Source organism: Fusarium poae, chromosome 1, assembly GCF_019609905.1.
Source record: "Fusarium poae strain DAOMC 252244 chromosome 1, whole genome shotgun sequence".
NCBI lineage: Eukaryota > Fungi > Ascomycota > Sordariomycetes > Hypocreales > Nectriaceae > Fusarium > Fusarium poae.
The window spans coordinates 11780573-11803530 of NC_058399.1; the positions used below are offsets into that span (position 1 = coordinate 11780573).

General features: G+C 41.0%; 9 protein-coding genes across 9 annotated transcripts; 5 read left to right on the top strand and 4 right to left on the bottom strand.

Annotated features, from left to right (window-relative positions):
* Window positions 1–356: 356 nt before the first annotated feature.
* On the top strand, window positions 357–710 carry FPOAC1_003836 (uncharacterized protein; the record flags this gene model as incomplete). The annotated part of the gene is made up of 1 exon (XM_044848391.1): window positions 357–710. One exon carries the CDS (start codon window positions 357–359, stop codon window positions 708–710), a length of 354 nt encoding a protein of 117 aa, XP_044714307.1.
* Window positions 711–1998: 1288 nt separating this feature from the next.
* On the top strand, window positions 1999–2739 carry FPOAC1_003837 (uncharacterized protein; the record flags this gene model as incomplete). Its single annotated transcript, XM_044848392.1, has 1 exon — window positions 1999–2739. One exon carries the CDS (start codon window positions 1999–2001, stop codon window positions 2737–2739), a length of 741 nt encoding a protein of 246 aa, XP_044714308.1.
* Window positions 2740–8145: 5406 nt separating this feature from the next.
* Window positions 8146–10056, top strand: FPOAC1_003838 (uncharacterized protein; the record flags this gene model as incomplete). Its single annotated transcript, XM_044848393.1, has 1 exon — window positions 8146–10056. One exon carries the CDS (start codon window positions 8146–8148, stop codon window positions 10054–10056), a length of 1911 nt encoding a protein of 636 aa, XP_044714309.1.
* A 107-nt stretch (window positions 10057–10163) lies between these two features.
* Window positions 10164–11624, bottom strand: FPOAC1_003839 (uncharacterized protein; the record flags this gene model as incomplete). The annotated part of the gene is made up of 1 exon (XM_044848394.1): window positions 10164–11624. The coding sequence occupies one exon, from the start codon at window positions 11622–11624 to the stop codon at window positions 10164–10166; it is 1461 nt and encodes a 486-aa protein (XP_044714310.1).
* A 638-nt stretch (window positions 11625–12262) lies between these two features.
* Window positions 12263–14065, bottom strand: FPOAC1_003840 (uncharacterized protein; the record flags this gene model as incomplete). The annotated part of the gene is made up of 7 exons (XM_044848395.1): window positions 12263–12463; window positions 12514–12691; window positions 12743–13299; window positions 13358–13417; window positions 13542–13750; window positions 13803–13943; window positions 13999–14065. The coding sequence occupies 7 exons, from the start codon at window positions 14063–14065 to the stop codon at window positions 12263–12265; spliced, it is 1413 nt and encodes a 470-aa protein (XP_044714311.1).
* Window positions 14066–14501: 436 nt separating this feature from the next.
* FPOAC1_003841 (uncharacterized protein) lies at window positions 14502–15946 on the top strand (the record flags this gene model as incomplete). The annotated part of the gene is made up of 4 exons (XM_044848396.1): window positions 14502–14761; window positions 14814–14922; window positions 14975–15305; window positions 15354–15946. The coding sequence occupies 4 exons, from the start codon at window positions 14502–14504 to the stop codon at window positions 15944–15946; spliced, it is 1293 nt and encodes a 430-aa protein (XP_044714312.1).
* A 475-nt stretch (window positions 15947–16421) lies between these two features.
* FPOAC1_003842 (uncharacterized protein) lies at window positions 16422–18070 on the bottom strand (the record flags this gene model as incomplete). The annotated part of the gene is made up of 6 exons (XM_044848397.1): window positions 16422–16728; window positions 16780–17000; window positions 17051–17130; window positions 17182–17693; window positions 17744–17972; window positions 18025–18070. The coding sequence occupies 6 exons, from the start codon at window positions 18068–18070 to the stop codon at window positions 16422–16424; spliced, it is 1395 nt and encodes a 464-aa protein (XP_044714313.1).
* Window positions 18071–18484: 414 nt separating this feature from the next.
* Window positions 18485–20376, top strand: FPOAC1_003843 (uncharacterized protein; the record flags this gene model as incomplete). Its single annotated transcript, XM_044848398.1, has 2 exons — window positions 18485–18769; window positions 18823–20376. The coding sequence occupies 2 exons, from the start codon at window positions 18485–18487 to the stop codon at window positions 20374–20376; spliced, it is 1839 nt and encodes a 612-aa protein (XP_044714314.1).
* Window positions 20377–20631: 255 nt separating this feature from the next.
* On the bottom strand, window positions 20632–22183 carry FPOAC1_003844 (uncharacterized protein; the record flags this gene model as incomplete). The annotated part of the gene is made up of 3 exons (XM_044848399.1): window positions 20632–20775; window positions 20828–21289; window positions 21467–22183. 3 exons carry the CDS (start codon window positions 22181–22183, stop codon window positions 20632–20634), a joined length of 1323 nt encoding a protein of 440 aa, XP_044714315.1.
* Window positions 22184–22958: the final 775 nt, after the last annotated feature.

Consider the following 22958-nt stretch of genomic DNA (forward strand, 5'->3'; position numbering starts at 1 on the left):
ACTTTTTGCCATTCTAAACAGATCCTTCGCCAGATCCTTCGGCTGATCATTTCTATATCTTTTACTACATTGTCAAAGCGAAATTATTGTACTACTGAAACTGACTCGCTCATGATGAAAAAGGTAACATGAAGGGTAAAATTCCATGCATGTGTGCTCGCAATTGACCCATTTTCAGACGCAAAGTAAAAATAGACTGTGCTAGATAATGATTTCAGATGTATATAAGAAGCTGGATAACTCCTTCGAAATAATCGCAACTCACCACAATTCTCTTTCAGTCTACACTCTACAGAACAAGCCTCAGTCACCACTCATACCTCCCAAGTTATCTTTTTTCCAACACAACCTTCACCATGAAAACTACCATTTTCACTTCTGCTGCGACTGCTGTCCTCAGCTTTGCCTCTGGTACTGTTGCCAATTCCTGTACCTGGTCTTTCTTTGGAGGACCTGTCTATAAGAGCTGGATCATCGTTGCCTCCGGTGTGGATGACATCCCGGGCAAATGCGGCGGTTTCTGGGACAACATGAACAACAAGAACTTCCACAGTGCCTGCACTCTTTCCTTTACAAACTGCGAAGACCAGAATGGAGAGATGGTTGCCACCTTCAAATCGGGCTCCGGTTGCAACAGCGGCCACGTCGAGTCGGCATGGTGGGAGGCAACTAGGAACAAGTTTGGCGCCCTTCACTGCGTTGAAAAGTAATCGGCAAACTATTTGGAGTCAGGCCAACTAGACTGATGAAAACGACCTCTGGTCAGTTTTGGAGATCCTTGTCAGCTTGGACATCCCCTACAACATCGAAGATACCTAGCTCTATTCACATAGGGCACATTTTCGACCACTGATAGTGACAACGAGGCTCGACTCAACAAAAGCCAAAATTCACATCCAGGTCTCGACCTTAGAACTTTCTTCTGACTCCCATGTGGACTTTCGATTAACTACTTTACAAACTGGTGTAAACACTGGTTAAGATAACAATTGACTTATGTTCCCTTCATCCAAATCTTCATCCAAATGCAATACCGTGACATTGACTGACCTAATGATTCCAAGAGCGAAGTCCTATTATATACAAGGCTGGAAGCTTATCGTACTAAATTGAGTATATGTAGAACATTTTATACAGTGCATGGACTGAAAGAGGATCGAACCACTTCATTCGAACCATTCAGGTAAAATGAAAGATACTAAGTAATTTATTAGGGATTCGTCATGGTGGTTAATAGTGTCTATGTCGATAGGGGTTAGTGGTCCAGTGGTTAGTAGTTACCAGGCTTAGCCAACGGCTTATCCTCTAAGCCAAAGGTAGTAAGTTTAAATCCTACGACTTTTAAATTTATTAGCTATTAAAGGAGAAAAAGAGGCTCCTTATTAAATAAAACCTTAATAATTTAAGCCTAATTAAGAAGCCTATATAGATAATCCTAGGGAGGGTTTTTAAGGGGTATTACTATATATTTTACTATATTAAGAAGGGTTTTAATTTACTAAAATAATTTTCTTTACCTAAAATAGCCTTAGATTTCCCTTACCTTAGTAGCTAGCTTGCCTACTAGCTAGAATACCTAAGAGCAGGGTTAATAAAAGCTTAATTATATATATCTATGTCAATGCTGAAGTGCTTTATAGGTATAGTGTTTATTAGAACTCTAGAGAAAAATACCTTAATTTTTAACTGATTTTAATAATGGATTTTCATTGGAGATACAGAACAGACATTCACATGGCCTAAAGGCGATACCTCAAGGTTTTGCACACTGGTGATTGAACCTCGGCACCGTTTCAACTTTAGTTACTAGCCCCTACTCCAAAGGGACAAGCTGAAAGAAGCACTTCCAGAATCTTTCCATGCTAGTCTTAGCACTATGAATTTGCGGGGTCAGTAGCTAATGGAAACCCTCCTGTGATGCAGTTAGTTTTCGAATAAATCTGCTCGGTATCTCATGATAAATACTCCACTTTACTCTCCCGTCGTTGACATCTCAAAATGTCCAGACTTTGGGCTCAAGCCATAACTCAATACGACCCTGTCACGATCGAAGTCGTTGGATCTCTTGTTATCCAGATCTTCTTTTGGTGGATTCCTTGTACCGGTTTTGTTTTCCTCGATCAACTTGCGCCTTCCTTTGCTGCCAAACACAAGATCCAGCCTGCCCCGAAGCAGCCCACATCTTCTGATATCTTTGATGCAGCCGTTATCTCCTTGAGAAACCAACTGATTGTCATCGGATTACAAGTTATTCCTGCTACCCTCTCAACCAGACCCTCCGCGTTCCAGATGACAGCATCGTTACCATCTGCAAAGGACTTCATTCTTGATTTTACAATCTGTCTGATCGCACGAGAGATTTTATTCTACTATTCCCATCGCCTTCTCCACATACCTTATCTATACCGCCGCATCCACAAGATTCATCACAAGTTCACTACTCCCGTCTCATTTGCCTCGCAGTATGCTCATCCCGTGGAGCACATCGTTGCAAACACGATTCCCATTGTTCTTCCACCGATGTTATTGCAAACTCACATCCTGACCATGTGGGTATTTGTTTCATGGCAGCTCATCGAGACGGCAACCGTCCATAGTGGCTACGATTTCTTCGGGGGTGCGGCATATCGTCATGATCGACATCATGAGAGATTCAATGTTCATTTTGGAGGAATGCCGTTGTTGAACTGGCTGCATAGTACTAATAGTAGTATAACCCTAGTAAAGAAAAACAATTAAATATAGCACTACTAAGAGCTAGCTACCTTATCTTTATTATCTATATCTTATTATATTAAATTTTATTATATTAAAAGCTATAATATTAATTATAAGTTTTTATTTTTTTTTAAAAATTTTTTTTTTTTTTAATTTTATAAAATTTTTAATATAATAAATTTTAATTTAATAAACTTTTTAATAATATTATTTTTATTAAATACTTTATAAATTATTAATAATTTATTTTTTTTATTATAAATTATTTTAAAAATTAAAAAATAATTTTATTTAAAATATTTTATTTTCTAATATATTAATATTATTATTATATTTTATTTTATAAAAAGCTTTAAAAGCTTTTTTTTTTTATATAATAAAGATTTAAATTTTAATTTATTAATTTAATAATTAATTATATAATTAAAAATATTATAATTAAAAATAATAAAAATAATAATTTAATTATTATTTATATTAATAATATTTTAATTTTAAATATTAATAAAAAATTATTTTAAAAATAATAAAAAATTTTAAATTTTTTAATTAATTATTTTTTAAAAATAAAATTAATTATAAAAATTAAATTTTTATAAATAATTTTTAATTTAATAAATAATTAAAATTAATAAAAACTTTAAAATTTATTATTTTATATAATAATTATATAATTATATAATTTTATTAATATTAATATTAATAAAAACATATTTAATAATTAATTTTTAAAAAAAATAAAAATTTTTATAATAATTATTATAATTTTAATTTTATAAATTATAATATATATTTTTAAATTAAATTTATATTAATATTTAAATTTAAAAATTATATTTTTTTATAAATTAATTTTAAATATATACTTTAAGACTTATACTTTAAAAAGTATTTAATAAAAGTTATCTATATTAATTATCTTAGCTTTATAATAGGGAATTAATAGGGATGTATAATACTTTTACTATAGACATATAACCTTATAAATATATAACTTTTTAAGTAATTTAATTAATTAAAGAAATATTACCTTACTAGTACTTCTATAATCTCTATAAAGAATAATCTTACTTAATAATCCTATTATTACTATAAAAAAGAAGTTATTACTAGGTCTAGTTTTATATAAAAAATATATTAAAGGGATTATAAATTTAATTTTAATATAGGTTATATTTATCTACTTATAATAACTCCTATTAACTTCTTATTCTTTATATATTTATTTAAATTCTCTATCTATTTATATAAATACCTATAGTATTCTTAGCCTTAATATAAATAGTTTTACTTATTATAATCCTTTAAGTAATAATAGTTTTTTAGTTTTTATTTTCCTTTTCTAGGGTTAACTTATTCTAGTTTCTAGGTAAATAGCTATACTTTTTCTTTTAAGACTTAGGTATTTAAGACTAAGATACTTAAGACTAAAATACTTATAGCTAAGATACTAAGGCTTAATTACTTTCTTAAGATATTATAGAAAGTATAAGGTTTATTAGCACTTTTTACTTTATATTCTTTAGCTACCTTTTAAGAGATATAATAATCTTTAGGTTAAAGATCTTTTAATATAGATTTTAAGAGGATATTTTATAAAGTTATTAGTAAAAGTAAATATCTTACTTTATAAAAGCTTTTATAGAGTATATATATAAGTAAATTATATAATAGTATAGTATATTAAGTTTAATTAAAATAAAGTATTTATTTATATATAGGTTAAGGGGCTTAAGATTAAGATTCTTTCTAGTAGGCAGTGCCTTATATACCTATTAATATTAGCTCTTAATAAGCTTTAGACACTTTAATAATATAAAAGACTAAAGCTTATTTAAATAATTAAAGCTTAACCTAAGGAATTTATAATCTTAAAGAATCTTATTATTCTTATAAATATCTTTAAAGTTATACTTTTAATTATATAGTATATTTTATATTATTTTTATTAACTTATAAAGATAGCTTATCCTATTTAATAAGTAGCTTTTAATATTATTATTATTTGCCTCTATACTTAAGGTTATATAGATACTATAGTTTAAGTATTTATAAATAAAGCAATAGGCCTATTAAGTATAGACTAATATATAGGTATTAAAAAGATACTATAGAATAGAGTATTAATTATTAAACTCCTTATAAAGAGTAATTTATATTTTCTTATATATTTCTTTAGTCTTTATAAAAAGAATTTACTTTTATATTTAAAAAACCCTCTAATAAATATAAAAAACCTTAAAAAAGGATTTAGCTAAAATAAGTATATAGTTATATAGAGTTAGAGTAGCTTAAGGTTTAATAGGTTTATTTATCTTATTAATATTTAGGCTATTATTATTCTCTAGGTTTTTAATTTACTTTTACTTTAATTAAAGAAAAATATTAAAGTTAATATAATAAATATAAAATTACTACTAAACCTTAGGAAACTAATTATTTAAGGTAGCCTTTATTAAATTATTAAAATCTATAATAATAATAGCTAGTTATTATATTAAGTACTTTAATAGAAAAGTAAAAATACTTTCTATAAAAAACTAGAATTTTTCTTATTATTTATTATTAATAAGACTAAAAGTAATATTAAATACTATATTAAGATAGGTCTATTTAATTACTTAGAAAAGTAAAAGCTTAAATTAGTTAATATTATATATATTATTAAGGCTAATTACCTCTAGGAATTACTTCTATATCTAGATATAATAAAGGAATATTTAAATAAGGCCTAGAAGATAGCTAGGCTTATTTAATACTTACTTTATAATATAAAGAACTTTTTACTTATTAAAAAGCTTAAGTAAAGTAGCAGTAAGTAAATAACCTATAAGCTTCTCTTAGCTTATTAAAGCCTAAGTATTATAAATATTTTATTATATAAATATTAACTTAGGATATTATTTTTCTATAATAGCCTATATATTTTATACTTAAATATTAATTTAATAGCTAGTAGATTTAATAATTACTTTAACTAGGGAAATAAGGCAATAATAAGATAGATAAGCTAATAATATCTTACTTAGAGAATAATTATAAGTATAATATTTTATATCTTAATATTAATAGAGAAACTATTTACCTTCTTTAAGAGCCTTTATAATAATTAGCTATTTATACTTATACTTTTATAATTTCCTTTAATAAAGACTAAAGCTTTTACTTAATTAAAAATCCCTATATTAATTATATTAAATAGAATATTATATTAGCTATCCCTTATAAAAGTACTTATTATACTTTATTATATTAAAGCTATACTCTTTTATAAAGAGTTAAATATTCTTATAAAGGGTATTTTCTATAAGGGCTAGGTTACTTAAGATTAAAAGATTTAATATTTTATCTAGAGATAAGGACTTAGATTACTATAAAAAGGAGCTTTTAATTAGATTAAGTAAAGAGAGAATAAGAATTAAAGAGTATTAATTTTTATAAAGAAAGTATACTAAAAGTAAATTATATTTATTAGTATTTAAAAAAGAATAGCCTTATCTTTCTTACTAGTTATATATAGTATTAAAGAACTTAAGGTATTACTTTATTATTTATTACTTATTATTAATAATATCTTAGATTAGCCTTAAGGTATATTAGAATTCTACCTTAGATATTATAAGTATTTATATTATTTTTAATAAGCTATAAAAAGAGCCTTAGAAAGGATTAATTTCTAGTCTAAGAATAAGTACTTAATAAATATTTTATTAATCTATTTTATAAGGAAAGTTATTATAAAGGGTTATTATATAATTATATTAAAGCTTAAATAATAACTTAAGTTTAAAATAATAAGGTAATAGTATAATTAAAAATTAATTAGAGATTATAGTAAAGATATTATCTAGAGTATTAATATTCTTAAATCTATAAGAATTATTAATACTAGGTATACTATTAGTAAAAGAGGTCTATTAATTATTTTAAGAGGTAAGATAATATTAATAAGGCAGTAATAGATTTATTAAAAGAGGTAAGTAAAAGTTATATTATTAGCTTAATTAAATATATTAGCTATTAAATTAAATATATTTTTAAGGTAGCTTTATTATATTAAATAATTTAAACTTAGAATTATATAATTAATAGTATATAGAGACTATTATAATATTAAAGTATTAATATCTAATAATAATATAGTATTAACTTTATTAGGAGGTTAAGTTATAAAGGTAATAATCTATAGTATTAATAATAATATTAGAATTATCTTAATTAGCTAATATATAAGTATTTATAGGAGGAATAATTAATTAAAGAGGAAGGGTTAAGGTATATTAATAAATATAAGGCTTGGCTAATTAAAATGCTTAAAAAGTCATATATCTATAAGGTTATATATCTATAGTAAAAGTATCATGCATCCCTATCAATTCCCTTATAATATATCGCTCTGCCCTTTATCTGCAGCATATTAATTATTACAGAGAAACATGCCCCTTGTCAATATAACAACATAAGACAGAAGGATGTGGCATATACTAGTCTTGTTAAACTAAGATATTAGAGGGGTTGAGTTTATAAATCGAGTGGCTAGCACGATGTGGCTATTGGCAAAAAGGACGAAGTAGAAAGGAATTGAGTTCGTCAGGAGGGATCGAGTACTGACGGTGTGCAAAGGGCAGTTTTAACATGCCGTTGGGATATTAAAAGATGTCTCACCTTTCTGTTGAGGTTGCAATATAATATTCGCAAATATCGTCATTTTCTTTAACCTTCACCCGTTATAACTCTTGGCTGCAGAATCCAGGTAAAGGATAAGAAATTGATCGCCTAAAGAACCTTGTCTAAGCGGCAGAAACCAGCCTAATAATTTCGTCTCTTTTGTCTCTAGCGGCCAATTTCTCCGTCCTGAGGGCATTGTAGTTACAGCTGTCTTATCGTTTTATTCCGTCATTGTCACTATTTTTGGGAAATGCAATTGGATTTTAGTTAGCAAAGTACAGCAAAATCATCCCTCGCCACTACAATACTTAACTTCGATCTGTCGCTACATTCCAAACTCATCTTCGGATATTGCGGCCGGTAATTGCGTGCCGTGTCTAGTCTCGGCACCATGTCCCGTTTTAGCTCCAACTCTCTTGGCAGTCAGCCAAGAACAAACTACATTATTTTCGTACTGCCAAGAGGGTCCATGCTAAGTACCTGAATCCCCATAAATCAGTCATACTCTGCATGAGTGCGTAAGCATACGTCCAGAATCAAGGCACAAAAGTCTTGGTGTTGAGCCCAGACTCTGGAAAGTGCTAACGGGAAGGGGAATGCGCAAACTTTCGTGAGATGACGTTGTTGCCATTCACAGCATCATATAGTTTCCGTTGGATTTTTCGGATTAAATTCAGCATACTTTTCTTTTTACTTATTTCGAGACACGTTTATCGTCGTCGGTCACATTTGATCCTAATCTGTAATTATCTTTCCACAATGGTCTCTCAACATGTTGTTGATTTGTGTCAAGCAACTGAGACTGTCAGCTCTGTCCTAGCAAAGGATCCAAGTCAATCACCAGGAGATATTATCAAGAAGCTATATGGCCACCACGAACATGGCCTGCATCACAACACGTCACACCAAAATCATACACCACCGCCATCTCCCCCAAATGAAACCATCAACACAGTCGACAAAGCCCTTCAGTGCGGACATTGGGGCTCTGCAGTACCCAGCCAACTCTTCCTACAAGCTTTCGCCGACGCTCTGCAATGTCTCGACAAGGACCCAATAGCTGGAGTCGTCTCTCCTCCTCTAATGGGTTCTCATGGCACCATGCCTCTAACAGTGATTGCGCCCTTGACCGATGTAATGCGCCATACGGCGAATCTCATCGTGCGCGCTCAAAAGGAAGTTTTCCTCGTCACTTGCTCATGGGCTCCATCCGTGGCGCAAAGATTAATTAGGGGCGCATTAATTGAACTTTCCCGGCGCGCAGGTCAAAGAGGAGAGAGGGTCATAGTCAAAGTCATGTATGATAAAGCCGGTCCTGCAAACGCCGTGAATCCGCACCAAAATATCAAGCCCAAGTCTTACACAGCCAAGTCGATCGACCTTCCGTCACCAGAGGAGATACCTAACATCGACATGGAAGTGGTCAGTCTACACAGATTCGTGTTGGGAACATTACATGCAAAGTTTTGCGTGGTCGATCGCAGAGTTGCAGCAGTCATGAGCAACAACACCGAGGACAATGATAATCTTGAGATGATGATTCACGTCGAAGGGCCAATTGTTGACAGCATATACGACACGGCTTTAATTACTTGGCAAAACGGACTAAATCCACAACTCCCTCTATGCGACTCTCCTCCTGCCTCTGAAACTGGTGCGCTATCACCTGTTCACAGACCTGATTACAAGGACATCACTACTACCCAGGAGCGAATCGCAACCGCCACAGAAAGAAATAACGAGGAAGTAACTCGAGAACATACGCCAGAGGATCCCCATTTCGATGAAGATATCGTAGGTGAAGTCAAACGCATGCAGGCCAGCTACTGCGAGAAAGTGGGAGAAACGCGTCTTCAGGCTGCTAATCGCAAACTCAATGTCGCCGCACCCACTCCTGTCGAGCCCACAGGTCCTGAGATCCAAGCTGGCGAAGAAATGACGCCTTACATTCTTACTAGCAGCAACAGTGTTCCCATGGCGCTCGTATCTCGCCCTCCTTACGGCGCGATCGACTCAAAAAATGTCCATGTCCCCCAGAACGAAGCCTGGCTATCCCTCATTCGAAATGCGCAACGCAACATATTTATCCAAACTCCCGACCTCAATGCTGGTCCCTTGATTCCTGCGATTATCGATGCACTCAAGAGGGGTGTGGAAGTCACCTACTACGTGTGTTTTGGATATAACGACCCTGGGGAAATGATTCCTGGGCAGGGTGGAACGAACGACCAGATTGCACAAACACTCGTCGCTTCACTGCCTGAAGCTGGCAGTGAGCGCGAGCTTCTGCATATATACAACTATGTAGGGAAGGACCAAGATCACCCCATCCACCAATCTTTCAAGTCTCGGTCTTGTCACATCAAATTGTTGATCGTGGATGGAAGTGTTGGAATTCAGGGAAGTGGTAACCAAGATACGCAATCCTGGTTTCATAGTCAGGAAATCAACGTGATGGTAGATAGCGTGGAGATATGTCAGAAATGGAGAGAGGGTATCGATAGGAATCAGAACACGAAGAAATTTGGCAGGGTTGCAAAGGATGGAATTTGGAGGGATGAAAATGGAAAACCTGGGAAGGGATACATGGGTAATCCAGGAACTGTGATGGGGTTGGTCAAAGGCGCGATGGGAATGATTCAAAAATGGAAAGGGCCAGGAGGATTTTAGGGAGGTTCTTCTGTCAGTTATTATTTAATTGCCATTAACTCATTACAATTCATTAGGCTCCTTCCAATGCGACTGGTTGATCCCAGTAAAGTGATCCAACTATAACTTCAGGATAGACCTATGTTTCTCCATGTCTCCTCACATCTCATGTGTGCACCCAAATAACGCGGGATATCTCCCATTTGACAGTTCTTCCAATACTTCCGCAAAGTCTTACAGTGATCTGAAGAACTGGCCCACATGCTAGCCAAATAAGCAGGTGTGGCCATGTGGACATAGAGTGTAGACCTTGGCAGACCAGAGTCAATGATTTGGCAAATTCTATCAACGGCGAATGTTAATGTTGTCCTAGACGCTTCGCAAGGTGTCGCTTCATCAGTTCCCGGAGTTTTCCATGAAAGGACAGCGATGACTGCTGCGCATCTGTATGTGTCCATACATTTTCCACGCTCAGTTGTGTCCATGCCAAGTTTGAGGAGCTGAGCCATGGCTTCAGTAAGTATTTCGCTGAGATTATCCGACTTTTTTCCTTTTGCAAGTGATACAAAGAGCCAGAACGTTTCAGTTGGGCACCCGACCATGTCAAGGAAGTCTTTCGTAAGAGCATCACGATGCCAATCATCAAAGGTGAGACCCTCCTGGTCTCCCACAGCCCTGCTGGTAGATTGCCTGACAACTGCACCGATAGTGTCCCACCAACCGAAGTAGGCAACTATTTCTTCAAACCCGGTGAAAGTATTTGATAGTTGTTGGAACTCCTCGCTGTTCCGACAGTGACAGTCGAGAAGGGATCGCGCACCACGTAAATGGCAGTCCCATTCACCAAAGACACCATCCATCACAACTTCGAAAAAGGCAAAGACAGCGATCCCGAGAAAAGCGGCTGGATCGGCCGTATTGAGTGCTTGACTGAGACTCTTGAGTGCTTCGAGGCGATGATACACCAACATGTCCTCGCTTTCCGCATCTTGAGTGAAGATGGGCCCATCTGTGGAGAAGGCCAGGGTTGATGGATGTAAAGTTGTGCTCAGGTCGGATCTCCTGCGTCTTCTACTCGTTGCCTGTAGAAATCTATCGACTTGAGCAATAAGCTTCAATCCCTGGTCAGATAATCGTTTGTCAAGATTGTTTACGTTGTCGCCAGATACCAGTCTTGCCCTTTTTAGGCTGTCACCAAAGGCCAGAAGATGTTCCACGATGTGAGGCTGGTCTGTAGCCAATGAATTTTGTGTGAGGTCATCGGCATCATATACAGATATGGCCCTCGTATGGTGCGATTTATCCGATGAGTGTATGTTCACTTCGTCAAATAAATTACGCCTCGGCTCAATCTGTTGCTCGACTGGAGATGGCAAGGACAGGCCGGAGACTGGTGTCGCAACAGGATTCGCCGCCCAAACTACTCTCTGAGTATACCCCCCGCAAGCGAGACCAGATTCAACGCAAGGGAGACATTGAGGTCTGTTTAGATCACACTTGACTCCCCGAACTTTGCAGGTCCGACAGTCCCGATCTCGGCGTAAACCTCGTGGTTTGCCCCGCGGAAGATTAGATTTTAACCTCGGCATTTAGTGAGAGATATTGAGGTTGAGATTGTAACTTGAGAAAATAGATTCCCTTCCTCTTTGACATAATTTTGGAGCAGGAAAGGAGATAAGACGCGACATGTTGACATGCTGCTTATCAGGGCGATAGATGGCTGATATCGAAACGTCAGGGATTTGATTCCCTTCCCTATTAGGAATAGCTCAGATCGGGCAACTTGGAATCGCTTCCCCGCATTCTCTATCGGGTGTATTCTTATCGTAAGCGATAGATAAGTAATAAACCGATAACAGCTATCTTATCTTTAGTGGATAAATGTTTACTACCCTAGATAAAGCTTTCATAACGACGCTGTTTTTCAATCTGATATACTCTAAGGAAAACCTATCGATGTAAGTATTCCTCGAAGTTTAATAATCGAAAGATACAGTCTCGTTATAAAAGATAGGGATCTTAGAGTAACCTTATCCTTACATAATACAATAGCATTGTAAGATATATATACTATACAACTAAGTTGTACTTTATATAATATATAGATTAATAAAAGACTAGCTCTTTAATCTTCATCAACTACATACAATAGAGACTCGAGAGTAAATTTACAAGGCAAATTCTTTTCATTTTAATACTTAGATTTAATTACTGAAGTATATTGTATTTAATTTTCAGAAGCAGACCACAAGTGTGACGAAGCAACATGTTCCTTCAGTGGGTACTTCTGTCCCTCAATGCCATAGAAGTTCTCGCGGTAAGTGCCTCCAGGAACAGCGTAGTCATCCCAGAAGAGTCCTCTGCTTCGAAGCTCGGGGATCAAGAGATCAGAAATGTCCTTGAAGGATTGCGGGAATAGAACATAGCCCTATGATGAAGTTAGCAATAGGCAAGTCAACGGTCATGCGATAAACTTACAAAGTTGAAACCGTCAACGCCAGCTTCAGCAACCCATTCCTCGAGGCTATCTGCGACTTGGGCTGGTGTGCCGACAATTAATGGTCCGTTGCCACCGAGACTTACATGCTCTGCCACAGTGTGCTTGGTCCACTTCGAGTTAACAGGCGAGAATCGAGCATAGCCCTCAACAGTAGATCTGATGGGTTGTCAGCATCATGAAGATAACAAAATGGAGAGGGTTTCCTACTTAACAGCGTTGCTTTCCACCTCTCTGAGCTCCTCGTCATCACCGTACTGGTTCAGATCCATGCCAGTCCAGCCTCCGAACAGCGACAGCGCTCCTTCGAGCGAAGCATACTGCTTGTAGTCGTCATATTTTGCCTTTGCCTCCTCCTCAGTGCGTCCAAGAATGGGAGTGACCAGCGCAAGAACTTTGATGTTGCTTGGAGTTCGGCCAAAAGTATCCTTGGCCGTCTGCCTGATCTCGGCAATGTTCTTCTTGGCCACGGCAGGAGCATGGGCCGAAGTGAAGATTGCCTCTGCGTGCTGAGCAGCAAAGAGCTTGCCAGCCTTTGATGCTCCAGCTTGCAGCAGAAGAGGCGTGCGCTGGGGACTGGGGTGGACGATGTGAGGGCCGGCGACGTTAAAGTACTTGCCTTTGTGCCCGATCTCTCGCACGCGCGACGGGTCGGTGTAGATACCTGCCTCACGATCCAGCGTGACGGCGTCGTCGCGCCAAGAGGATTGGAAGAGCTTGTACATAACTTCCAGGTACTCCTCAGCGATGGCATATCGTTCGTCGTGCTGACATATGTTAGTCACTGTTTTTTAGGGTTTGTGGATCATCACTGGGCGGCTGTACGCTTAGCTGTTCTTGTCGACCAAGGTTGCGAGCAGCAGAGTCCAGGTAGCTTGTGACAATCTATGCACGGTCAGCAGTGGGCATTGTTTATTGACGTTTGTCTTCTCATACGTTCCAGCCAACCCTGTTTTAATGCGTTAGCTTGTCATAACATAGCGATCCTTATCTTCAACTTGAGGGCCACGAACCTTCCCTTGGTCAAATGGTCAAGTGTCGACAGTCTTCGAGCCAGGTGAAACGGCTGCTCGTAGGTTGTTGAGACTGTCACGCCGAAGCTGATGTTCTTTGTCACAGCGGCCATGGCCGGGATGATCGAAAGAGGCTCCGTGACAGGCCATTGAGCTCCTGAAATGATAGCAGGGTCAAGTGATTTCTTGTAGACGTCATATCCACCTAGTCATGTTTAGTCAGAGGATCTTGAAGCTGTATCGCCAGATAGATTTACCTAGGACATCTGCAATGAAGACGCCATGGAACTTGGCCTCCTCGAGCAGCTTTGCGAGGTCTGTCCAGTGCTCGATGTCTGTGAACCGCCATGACTGATCATCAGGGTGACGCCAGAGTCCAGGCGACTGGTGCCCACTACCTGTTAATGCCTCGTCAGTATGCTCCGTCACTCGCCGAGGCAAGTAATGACTTACACATCTCAACAAAGGCATTGAGAATGAGGCTCTTCTTGCCCTCCTTGGTGTTCTCTTGCGCAGACATTTTGGCTGATGATTTTTATGTTGAGTAAGGAATGATCCGGGTGGTTGATTTGATTAAGTGTGAAGCTATGCAAATCATAGGCAAGATCTTATACAGTTTTCTAGCTTGCAACGGAACCATGCAATCATGGAGTTTTCTCGAGGTTTTTCTCGATCTGGTAATTGACACAGGCCCGCTTTTGGTGTTGATTCCGCGAATCTGCAATGGTGCGAATTGCGTGATATGCGCGAATCTGTAACATCGCCATTTTGGGTCGTCACGCCATTTGACTTGTATCTTGCACAAATTCCCAAGGTAATGGCGACATAGTTGCAAGGTCCACCAAAACTCACTAGTCCCGAAGCAGATCCGCGATAATTAAAGCAATGTCGTATTAAATATTCGACTCGGTATTATTTCCTCGTAGGAACTTAAGCAAAGCCAGAAACGACGCAATATGATTACTTGGTGGTTAAATCGTGGCCAGAAGGCAGTAAAGCTTCTCTCGAGGTCAAAGAGCCAGAGTACGCCAGAAGCTCCAACGAAAGCCAAAGACGATTATATTGTTCCAACAACACAGCAAGCAGTCCTTCTGTACGGCGCCCACCAGCCTTACCAATTGGTTGAGAATCACCCCGTGCCAGTGGACTTGCAGAGCGATGAGGTTCTGATAGCAAACAGAGCCGTTGGCTTGAACCCAATTGACTGGAGAGGACCGTAAGCAATGCAGGAAATACTGCAAAATATTCAGAAACTGACAGTTCTCCAGAGACTTTGGATTTGGCATACCTGAACTTCCGCAGGTCGCGGGTAGAGAGTTCAGTGGACTTCTCTTTCGGACTGCAGATGACCGTTCTGGATGGGCAAAAGGCGAACGAGTAAGTAGCACCACCAACCCGTGCATAAAACAGATACTTACACTCGGGTCAGGTGATTGCCATCTCAACAGACTACCGTGACAGTCGCAAGGGTGCTTATCAAGAACACGTTGTGGCCAAGAGCTACAATGTTGTACGGCTCCCTGACCATGTGTCCTTCGAGCAAGGGTCAACTATCGGTGTCGCCTTTGTCACGGCAGCAGTTGCGCTCGGTATTTGTCTCGGTGTAGATTTCACTGTTGTCGAGAACGGTCCAGATGTGCGACAAATTGTGGACGGCTTGAACATTGACTCTCTTCCTAAAGATGTCCAGAAGGAGGTTGCCCAGCAGATTCCATCGCAAGATCGCCCAGAGGCCGGAGACTGGTTGGTTATCTGGGGAGGTAAGCACCGCAAACGGTTCAGTGATGGCCATAGCTAACGTTTCACAGGCTCGTCAACATCAGCAATACTCAGCGCGCAATTGGCAAAGCTCGCCGGGCTGAGGGTTGCAGTTGTGCTTGACGCAGCGAAGCACGGCTCGAGGCTGTATAAAGAGCACTCCATCAAACCAGATCTTGTGATCGACAGTCATGATCCCCAGAGAGCCATTGAGATCATTCGGTCCTGCACGAAAGACAGAAAGAGGTTCGGACTGGATACGCGAGGCAAAGAGACAACTACCTTCCTCATCGATGCCCTCTGCGACACTCCAAGCATCCCAGATTCTCAGACACCTCACGACAGGACGTCTGACACTATTGAGAGCTTGCTGCCACGGCATGTTCACATTGTCGCTCTGTGCTCGGCTCCGAAAATCGAGCGCAGTGATCTCACACTGCACACGATACCGATCAAGCTCTTCCATGAAAGCCCGGAAGTAGGCAAGGCATTGACAACGTGGCTGGGAAGGCTACTCCAGAACAACACTATTGCGTATCCAAAGATCGCCGGCGTTGGAGATGGCCTTTTGAGCATCAACGCCAGCCTGGACAAAATGAGGAGAGGCGAAATCAGTGGTGGCAAGATGGTTGTAAAGATATAGAATATGTAGAGCTATCAGCGTCATAGAGAATCTGAAACTTCTTGAGAAGATTGTCGTTCAACTTGCTTGTTTTTGGAGAGTGAAAAGACTATGGAATCGTCCATCAGAGTAACCGTTGAATTGCCTAAGACAGCAATACAGAAAGATCTCTAGTGAGGTCACCAATTCAATTGACAATTGGTTTCTAAGAGACAATAGTCATATGAATGAATACATATTTAAATAATCAGTTGAATGACATATCATATATTATACAAGGTCTAATTTGAAAGGGTAAAAAAGTATGATAAAATTGAGATCTATCTGAAGTCTATCCTATTTTATCTTCTATAGCAATTTCTATATGACCTTCGCCACCGTCATATCAAGAGATGCATGTAAAACGGCGCGAACTGTAGGGTTCTACTTCTTGGCAGTAACTTGGAGGAACAGCTGTCTATTCGAAGATCGACAACTATAAGACAGCATCGCGGATCTACTCTTTGTTGGATGTGACCGTCGCGGGGCCCTCGACCTTGACATCCTCGCTGGAAGGGGAACTGGTCCCATCAACTTCCAAATCATAAGGAGAATTACCAAAGTGCTTAATAACAGTCCAGACAGGGAGGATTGACACAGCCCAGAGTGCAAGGTTGAAGTAGACACCTCCGACACGGGCCATGACGGGGATGGACGAGGTGCCGTAACTGACCGCTTGCCATGCTGACTCTGTGCCACGAAGCAGAGCAGCGTACCGCACGATTTCTTCTTCATTAGAAGCCAAGTTTTGAACAATGAAGTAGCTGCAGATGGGCGGTTAGCTCAGACGGCGCAGATGTGTTAAGTGGACTTACAGGAAGAGAAAGTTCAGCTGGAAGCCGAATGTAAGGAAGACAAAGATAGCAAACGCTGCACCAAAGCCGGGAGTGGACCAGTCATAGATGGGATGAGATACATTGAAGCGAGTGACGAGGATGGTTGCCCACGTCCACCATCCGCCCTGTAGGACCACAATAACCCAGAATGCGCCTCTTGTCCGGCGCTTCAGCGGAATTGATGTTCGGTCGAGCCAGACCTGAGCTGTTAGCAAAGTTCAGTTGTGTTTTGACAAAGAGTTCAACATACCCCGAGAACATTGCCACCAATGACAGCGACAATACCAGAGACGAATGAGCCGAGTGCTCGAGATCGTACTGTGAACCATACTGGAGACGATTGTCAGCAAGCGTTTGTAAGAGGCAGCATTGGTAACGTACAAGACAGATAAGTGAAGAAGACCGCTTCTGCGAAGACAACGGATCCGATGTAGAGCACGATGAGAAGGAACTTGGTTGTAAAGAAGAGGCGGGTGACCTTCTTGGTCTCGAGCCAAGGGTTGTTGGCAATGGACAGATTAACCTTCTGGCCATCTGTACGCTCAACCTTGTCGGGTGGGCTCAGAAACAGAGCAAACAGCGGCCCTGAAGCTTGTATAGCGATGAAAATGAGGAATACGGTGTATGAGACCTGGCCAGCCTCATTGCGATCAGCGTTAAGACCGAGGTTAATAGCACCACCGATAATCTGACCACTAAGGCGGTATGTAAGCCAGTAGCCGAGAGCTTTGCCTTTGTTCCATGGCTCAGGATAGGCAATAGCGATTGCAGCTTCGGCCATCCAGAAGACGCCGGCTGAGATACCGCAGAGTGCAGCTCCTAGGATGACAAGCCACTCGGTACCAAATCGGTTGTTGGTGTACAGCCCAGCAGCATATGGGGCGTAACCAAGTCTGTGGTGGTCAGTATAGATTCCTGTGGGGTCTACCGATGGAGCACTCACGTTCCAAAGATAAGAGCTCCCTTGATACCAATGTAGTGGACGAGGACACTGCCCCCCCAGCAGCTGAGGACCATGAGGCAGAAGGTCAGGGCGTTGGCCGTGTTTACCAAGTATGGCTCTTGAGCTCCTCCGGCACCTAAGGAGTTCATCGCAGTCCAGATACCCGGGGCAGCAAGGTTGCAAAGACCAAGAATGGTCATGTTGTAGAAGGTCGACCGGTACCACTTGACTGCAATTGATCAGCTCATGTTGACAATCGTGGACAGCTCAACTAAACAAACCTGGGTATTGGCCTGGCTCATGGCCAGATGCATTTTCGTTCGCCATGTTGGATATGGTGTTATTCGTGAAATGAAGTGTAACAAGAGCGGAAAGTTCCAATGTGTTCTATAATCCACCTGGTTACGGAGTGCAGGAACCGGGGTTCCATCATGTCCAGTTATAGAAATATCTGATCGGCAGGCAACACGCTCATTGGAAGCCAAATCTCATAGGTTAATGAACTAGTGCACGCACGCCATAGATTGCCATTTTGCGACAATATATTATTATGCCGGGTTATTAGCATGGTGTGATTGAGTGGGGTGGGCACGCCATGATATTCATCCCGTCCTTACCCTTGGCTCGGTCTAGATTAATACTGAATCGGCTATACCATCAACTTTAATATAAATCGCTCATATGAATTAAAAACAAGCTGAAAAATTTGAAAATCTTAATTGAATACCTTGACAATTCACCATGGGTGACGCTTCTGATTTGGTCGAGTCCCAGCATGATGCAGCTGGTGACAGCAGCTTAGGCGCAGTGACTGTCTTGCCCAACGGGCTACAGAAGCCCTCAGAGCCCCAATCATACATCAATCCTCAAGTAAAACTCCCTTTGATTGACAGATACATTGACGAGCCGCGACAGTTGCGAGTCGCTGTCATTGGTGGTGGCCTGGCAGGGATTCTTGCTGGGGTCCTACTACCCGAAAAGGTCCCCGGCATTCAACTGACAATCTACGACAAGAACTACGACTTTGTAAGACTCCCCCAATACTCTAACATCGTTTAAACCATGTTAACATCACTCAGGGAGGAACATGGCTTGAAAACACATATCCAGGCGTGCGTTGCGATATTCCCTCGCACGTCTACCAGTCAACATTTGCTCCCAATGAGAAATGGTCTGATGAGTTTGCGCCCGGGGCAGAAATTCGTGACTACTGGCAAGGCGTGGCCAAGAAGTACAACGTCTATCAATACGCCAAATTTGGACACCACGTCAAGAGTATTGACTGGAACTCCAATGAATCGGCGTGGACGTTGACGCTGCACAAGCGGGATCAGTCAGAGCAGGCTACCACGACTGTAGTAGAGACAGCCGACATTGTCTTGACTGCCACTGGACGATTCAATGCTTGGAAACTACCAGACTACCCTGGCATCTCTGAGTACCAAGGCCTCCTCAGACACGCTCAAAACTGGGATCCATCGACAGATCTGAAAGGCAAGAAAATTGCTGTCATCGGTAACGGAGCCAGTGGTATACAGCTTGTTGCGAATGTGCAGAAGACCGCAGGGCACCTTGACCACTACGTCCGAGGAAAAACATGGATTGCCAATTCCTGGGCCGGCGATGACCGCACACTTGAGCCCCAGCCGATCTCAGAAGATCTCAAGGCCACCTTCGAAGATCCAGAAACATATTTGAAGTTCCGTAAGACTGCCGAGGACAAGTACTGGCGCGGCTTCGACGGCTTCATTCGCAACTCCGACACAAGCAAACAACTCAAGGCTCAGTTCATTGACATCATGAAGAAGAGGCTCGCCAAGAAGCCCGAGCTCCTCGATGTCATTGTGCCAGACTTCTCACCCAACTGTCGACGCCTGACCCCAGGACCTGGATATCTGGAAGCCATCGCCGAGGATAACGTGGACTATATCACCAAGCCCATCGCACGATTCACTGCCACTGGCATTGAGACGACTGATGGCGTGCAGCGTGATGTCGACGCTATCTTCTGTGCTACCGGTGCAAACCGCGACATGATTCCTGCTTTTGAGATCACCGCAAACGGAACCTCCATCGGCGACGTTTGGGGCAAAGAAAAAGGCCACGGCTTCCCCTACACCTACTTCGGGGTTGCTACCCCCGGATTCCCGAACCTATTTTTCCTCGCAGGCCCGCATGGTACTGGACCATCCGGGACAGTACCCCACGCTGCCGAGACGCAGGTTACATACTTTGCCAACATCTTGCGCAAGATATCCCGAGAGGGTATCAAGTCCATCGTACCATCAAAGAAGGCCGCCGATGACTTCTTGGACTATGCAGACTCCTTCTTCGCCTCTACTACACTCTCGGAGAACTGCAGCTCTTGGTACAACGGTGGACAGCCTGGTGGACGCATCCATGGCGTGTGGCCGGGTAGTGCTACTCATTTGACTATCGCGCGTCGAGAACCACGTTGGGAAGACTTCGAGTACGAGTACTTGGCTGAAAGTGGTAACCGCTTCCAGTGGTACTTTGGCAATGGATGGACGCGGAAAGAGCAGGATCAGGATGCGGATATGACGCCTTATCTACATGAACCAGGCAAGGTCGACCTTAAGGATGTTCATGAGAGTTGGTGGAGTGTGCCTTGAGTGACACCGCTATATGCAGATGCAGATTGACGGCATGCCATTCAGTGTTAAACATAGATACTATATTGGCTAATCGCCAAGAAGTTCAGTTAAAGGCAATAGTTCTTAGAAGCACTTCATGTTCTTAAAATTGATAGGAACAAGTTCCTTCGGCGCATATATCTCTCCCTCCACATTCCTCACAATCAACTCCGTCTGCACAGGACTCCACTTACTACGCTTTCTCCATACTTGCTGTCGACAACTCAAAATGCGTCAATGATGTCCATCAATTGTCAAGGTAGCAGTTTTGCTAATCAAGAACTCATCAATTGCAACATCTTTTCCACTTTCCTTTCCATGTCCGCTATCTTTCATACCGCCAAACGGCGCTTCAGCAGACGAGCCGTTACCCGTGTTCTACACCAAGTCAGTTTCAATTCGACGCGTAATCTCCAGGGTAGGGACTTACCAGACCAATCATCCCCGCGTCTAGGTTTTCAAACAACCGCCATAGTCTGTCGACATTCTTTGTGAACACATAACTAGCTAACCCTAGAGGCGTGTCGTTTGCTCTTTGCACCACTTCGTCTTCGCTTTCAAAGCGATAGCATCCGAGTACAGGCGCGAAGATTTCTTCATGAGTCATGAGCATGTTGTCTTCCATTCCAGTCAATATCGTGGGGGCCATGAAGTAACCGTCTCCATCTTCTCGTCTCCCAGTACCGAGGACCGTCTTCGCGCCCTTGCTAATGGCGTCCTGATACAGTTCTTCAGCCTTGTCAAGGCCGCGCGGGGTTGTCAACGCGCCCATTGTACTACTCTCCTCCATACCGTGTCCGACCTTCAATTTACGCGTTTCTTGTACAATCTTTTCGACGAAAGTGTCATAGATATCGTTGTGCACGAAAACTCTGTTTGAAGTGATGCATGCCTGTCCAGCGTGTCGTCACTTGAGAGGCATGAGCTGAGACACAGCTTGTTCAATATCTGCATCATCAAACACGATGAATGGGCAGTTACCCCCCAATTCAAAGGTTGTCTTCTTGAGATTTGGAGCACATAAGCTGGAGATGATCTTTCCAACCCTGGTGCTGCCTGTGAAGCTCACCTTTTTGACCCTTGCATCCAAGCACAGAGCTTCTGCCACGGTTGGTGTATTTTCTAGTGAAGTTGTCACCACGTTCAATGCTCCGGGAGGGAACCCGGCTTCCAAAGCAAGGTATCCTATTGAGACACCTGTCAAAGGCGTCTCAGGTGATGGCTTGATGACCATGGTACATCCTGCAGCCAAGGCAGCAGCAGCCTTACGTAGTGCCAGCGCGATTGGGAAATTCCATGGGACAAGGGCGGCTACAACACCAATAGGTTGTTTAATGGTAATTGCTCGCCGACCAGGAATAGCGCAGGTAAGTGAAGTGCCATGCGCCCGATCAGCCTCTCCAGAAAACCACCAAACGAAGGTAAGGGCGTAGTCAATTTCGCCGCGTGCCTCCACGAGTGTCTTCCCTGTCTCGTGGACGAGAATGCGTGATAGATCCTCTCGCGCAGCAAAAATAAGGTTATGCCATTTCATAAGAGCCTGTGCTCTGAAGCGTGGTGTTGTCTTTGAGTAAGTCTTGAAGGTTTCATATGAGGATGCGACAGCGGAATCAACATCTGAAGCCGTGCAGTCTGGACAAGATGCCCACGTTTTTTCGGATCCTGGATCAATAACGTTGAATGTTGTACCATCTTTGGCGGATACGAAGTCCCCATTGATTAGAGACGAGCAGTGGAAGAGAGACTCGTCTGCAAGTTGGAATGGTCGTTGAAGAAGATTGGCCATTGTATCTTTGAATGAAATGTTCCCTTTACCGATGAAATGAGACTTGGAAGTAGCTACGAATAATTTGTATCGTGGTTGGTACGATAAAGACATGCTACGCGATTGTCCGCTGCTATCAGTCAATAGCTTATGCCTCTTTCTCGAGGTTCATGCAGACCAATCACAGAACTCATTGACCTGTCACAGGAATCATTTTCCCCGCCTTGAAGCGGCTTGAGCGTTCCACACCATTTTAGATTCCTTTCCTAAATGGACCTAGCTAGATAGACCCACGTTATCTGAATCCGGGAACGGACTCTGATATGGCAAGGCGAACAGTAGCGATGGACGGACTTTGTACTGCAATCGCACTGGTGTGGCTACAGAATTGAGGATGGGAAAAACTCTCTAAGGGCAGATATCAAATTGATGGCCTTGAGTTTTCGGCAAGAGTCACTGCATTTGTTTCATTCGAAATAGAGAAAAGACATAGGCTGGAAGTGATTCAAAGCAATCTTTTCATTGTAACTCATCTACGAAAAGAACAAAGCAGCAATTCCCCTAACTAATTCCGTCAAATTCAATTTAAACATCGCCTACTTATACGCATCGGCCTCCATCAACCTAGACAGCCGAGTCAGTCTGGTAGTAAGATATCGTGGATAAGCCTTACCTCTAAGTCAACACCAGTTATAAATGCAGCCTCATCACTAGCTAGATAACAGCATGCATTGGCAACGTCGCTTGGCGTGGATGGCCTACCGATGGGAATAGTGGAAACAAAGCCCGCTCTATT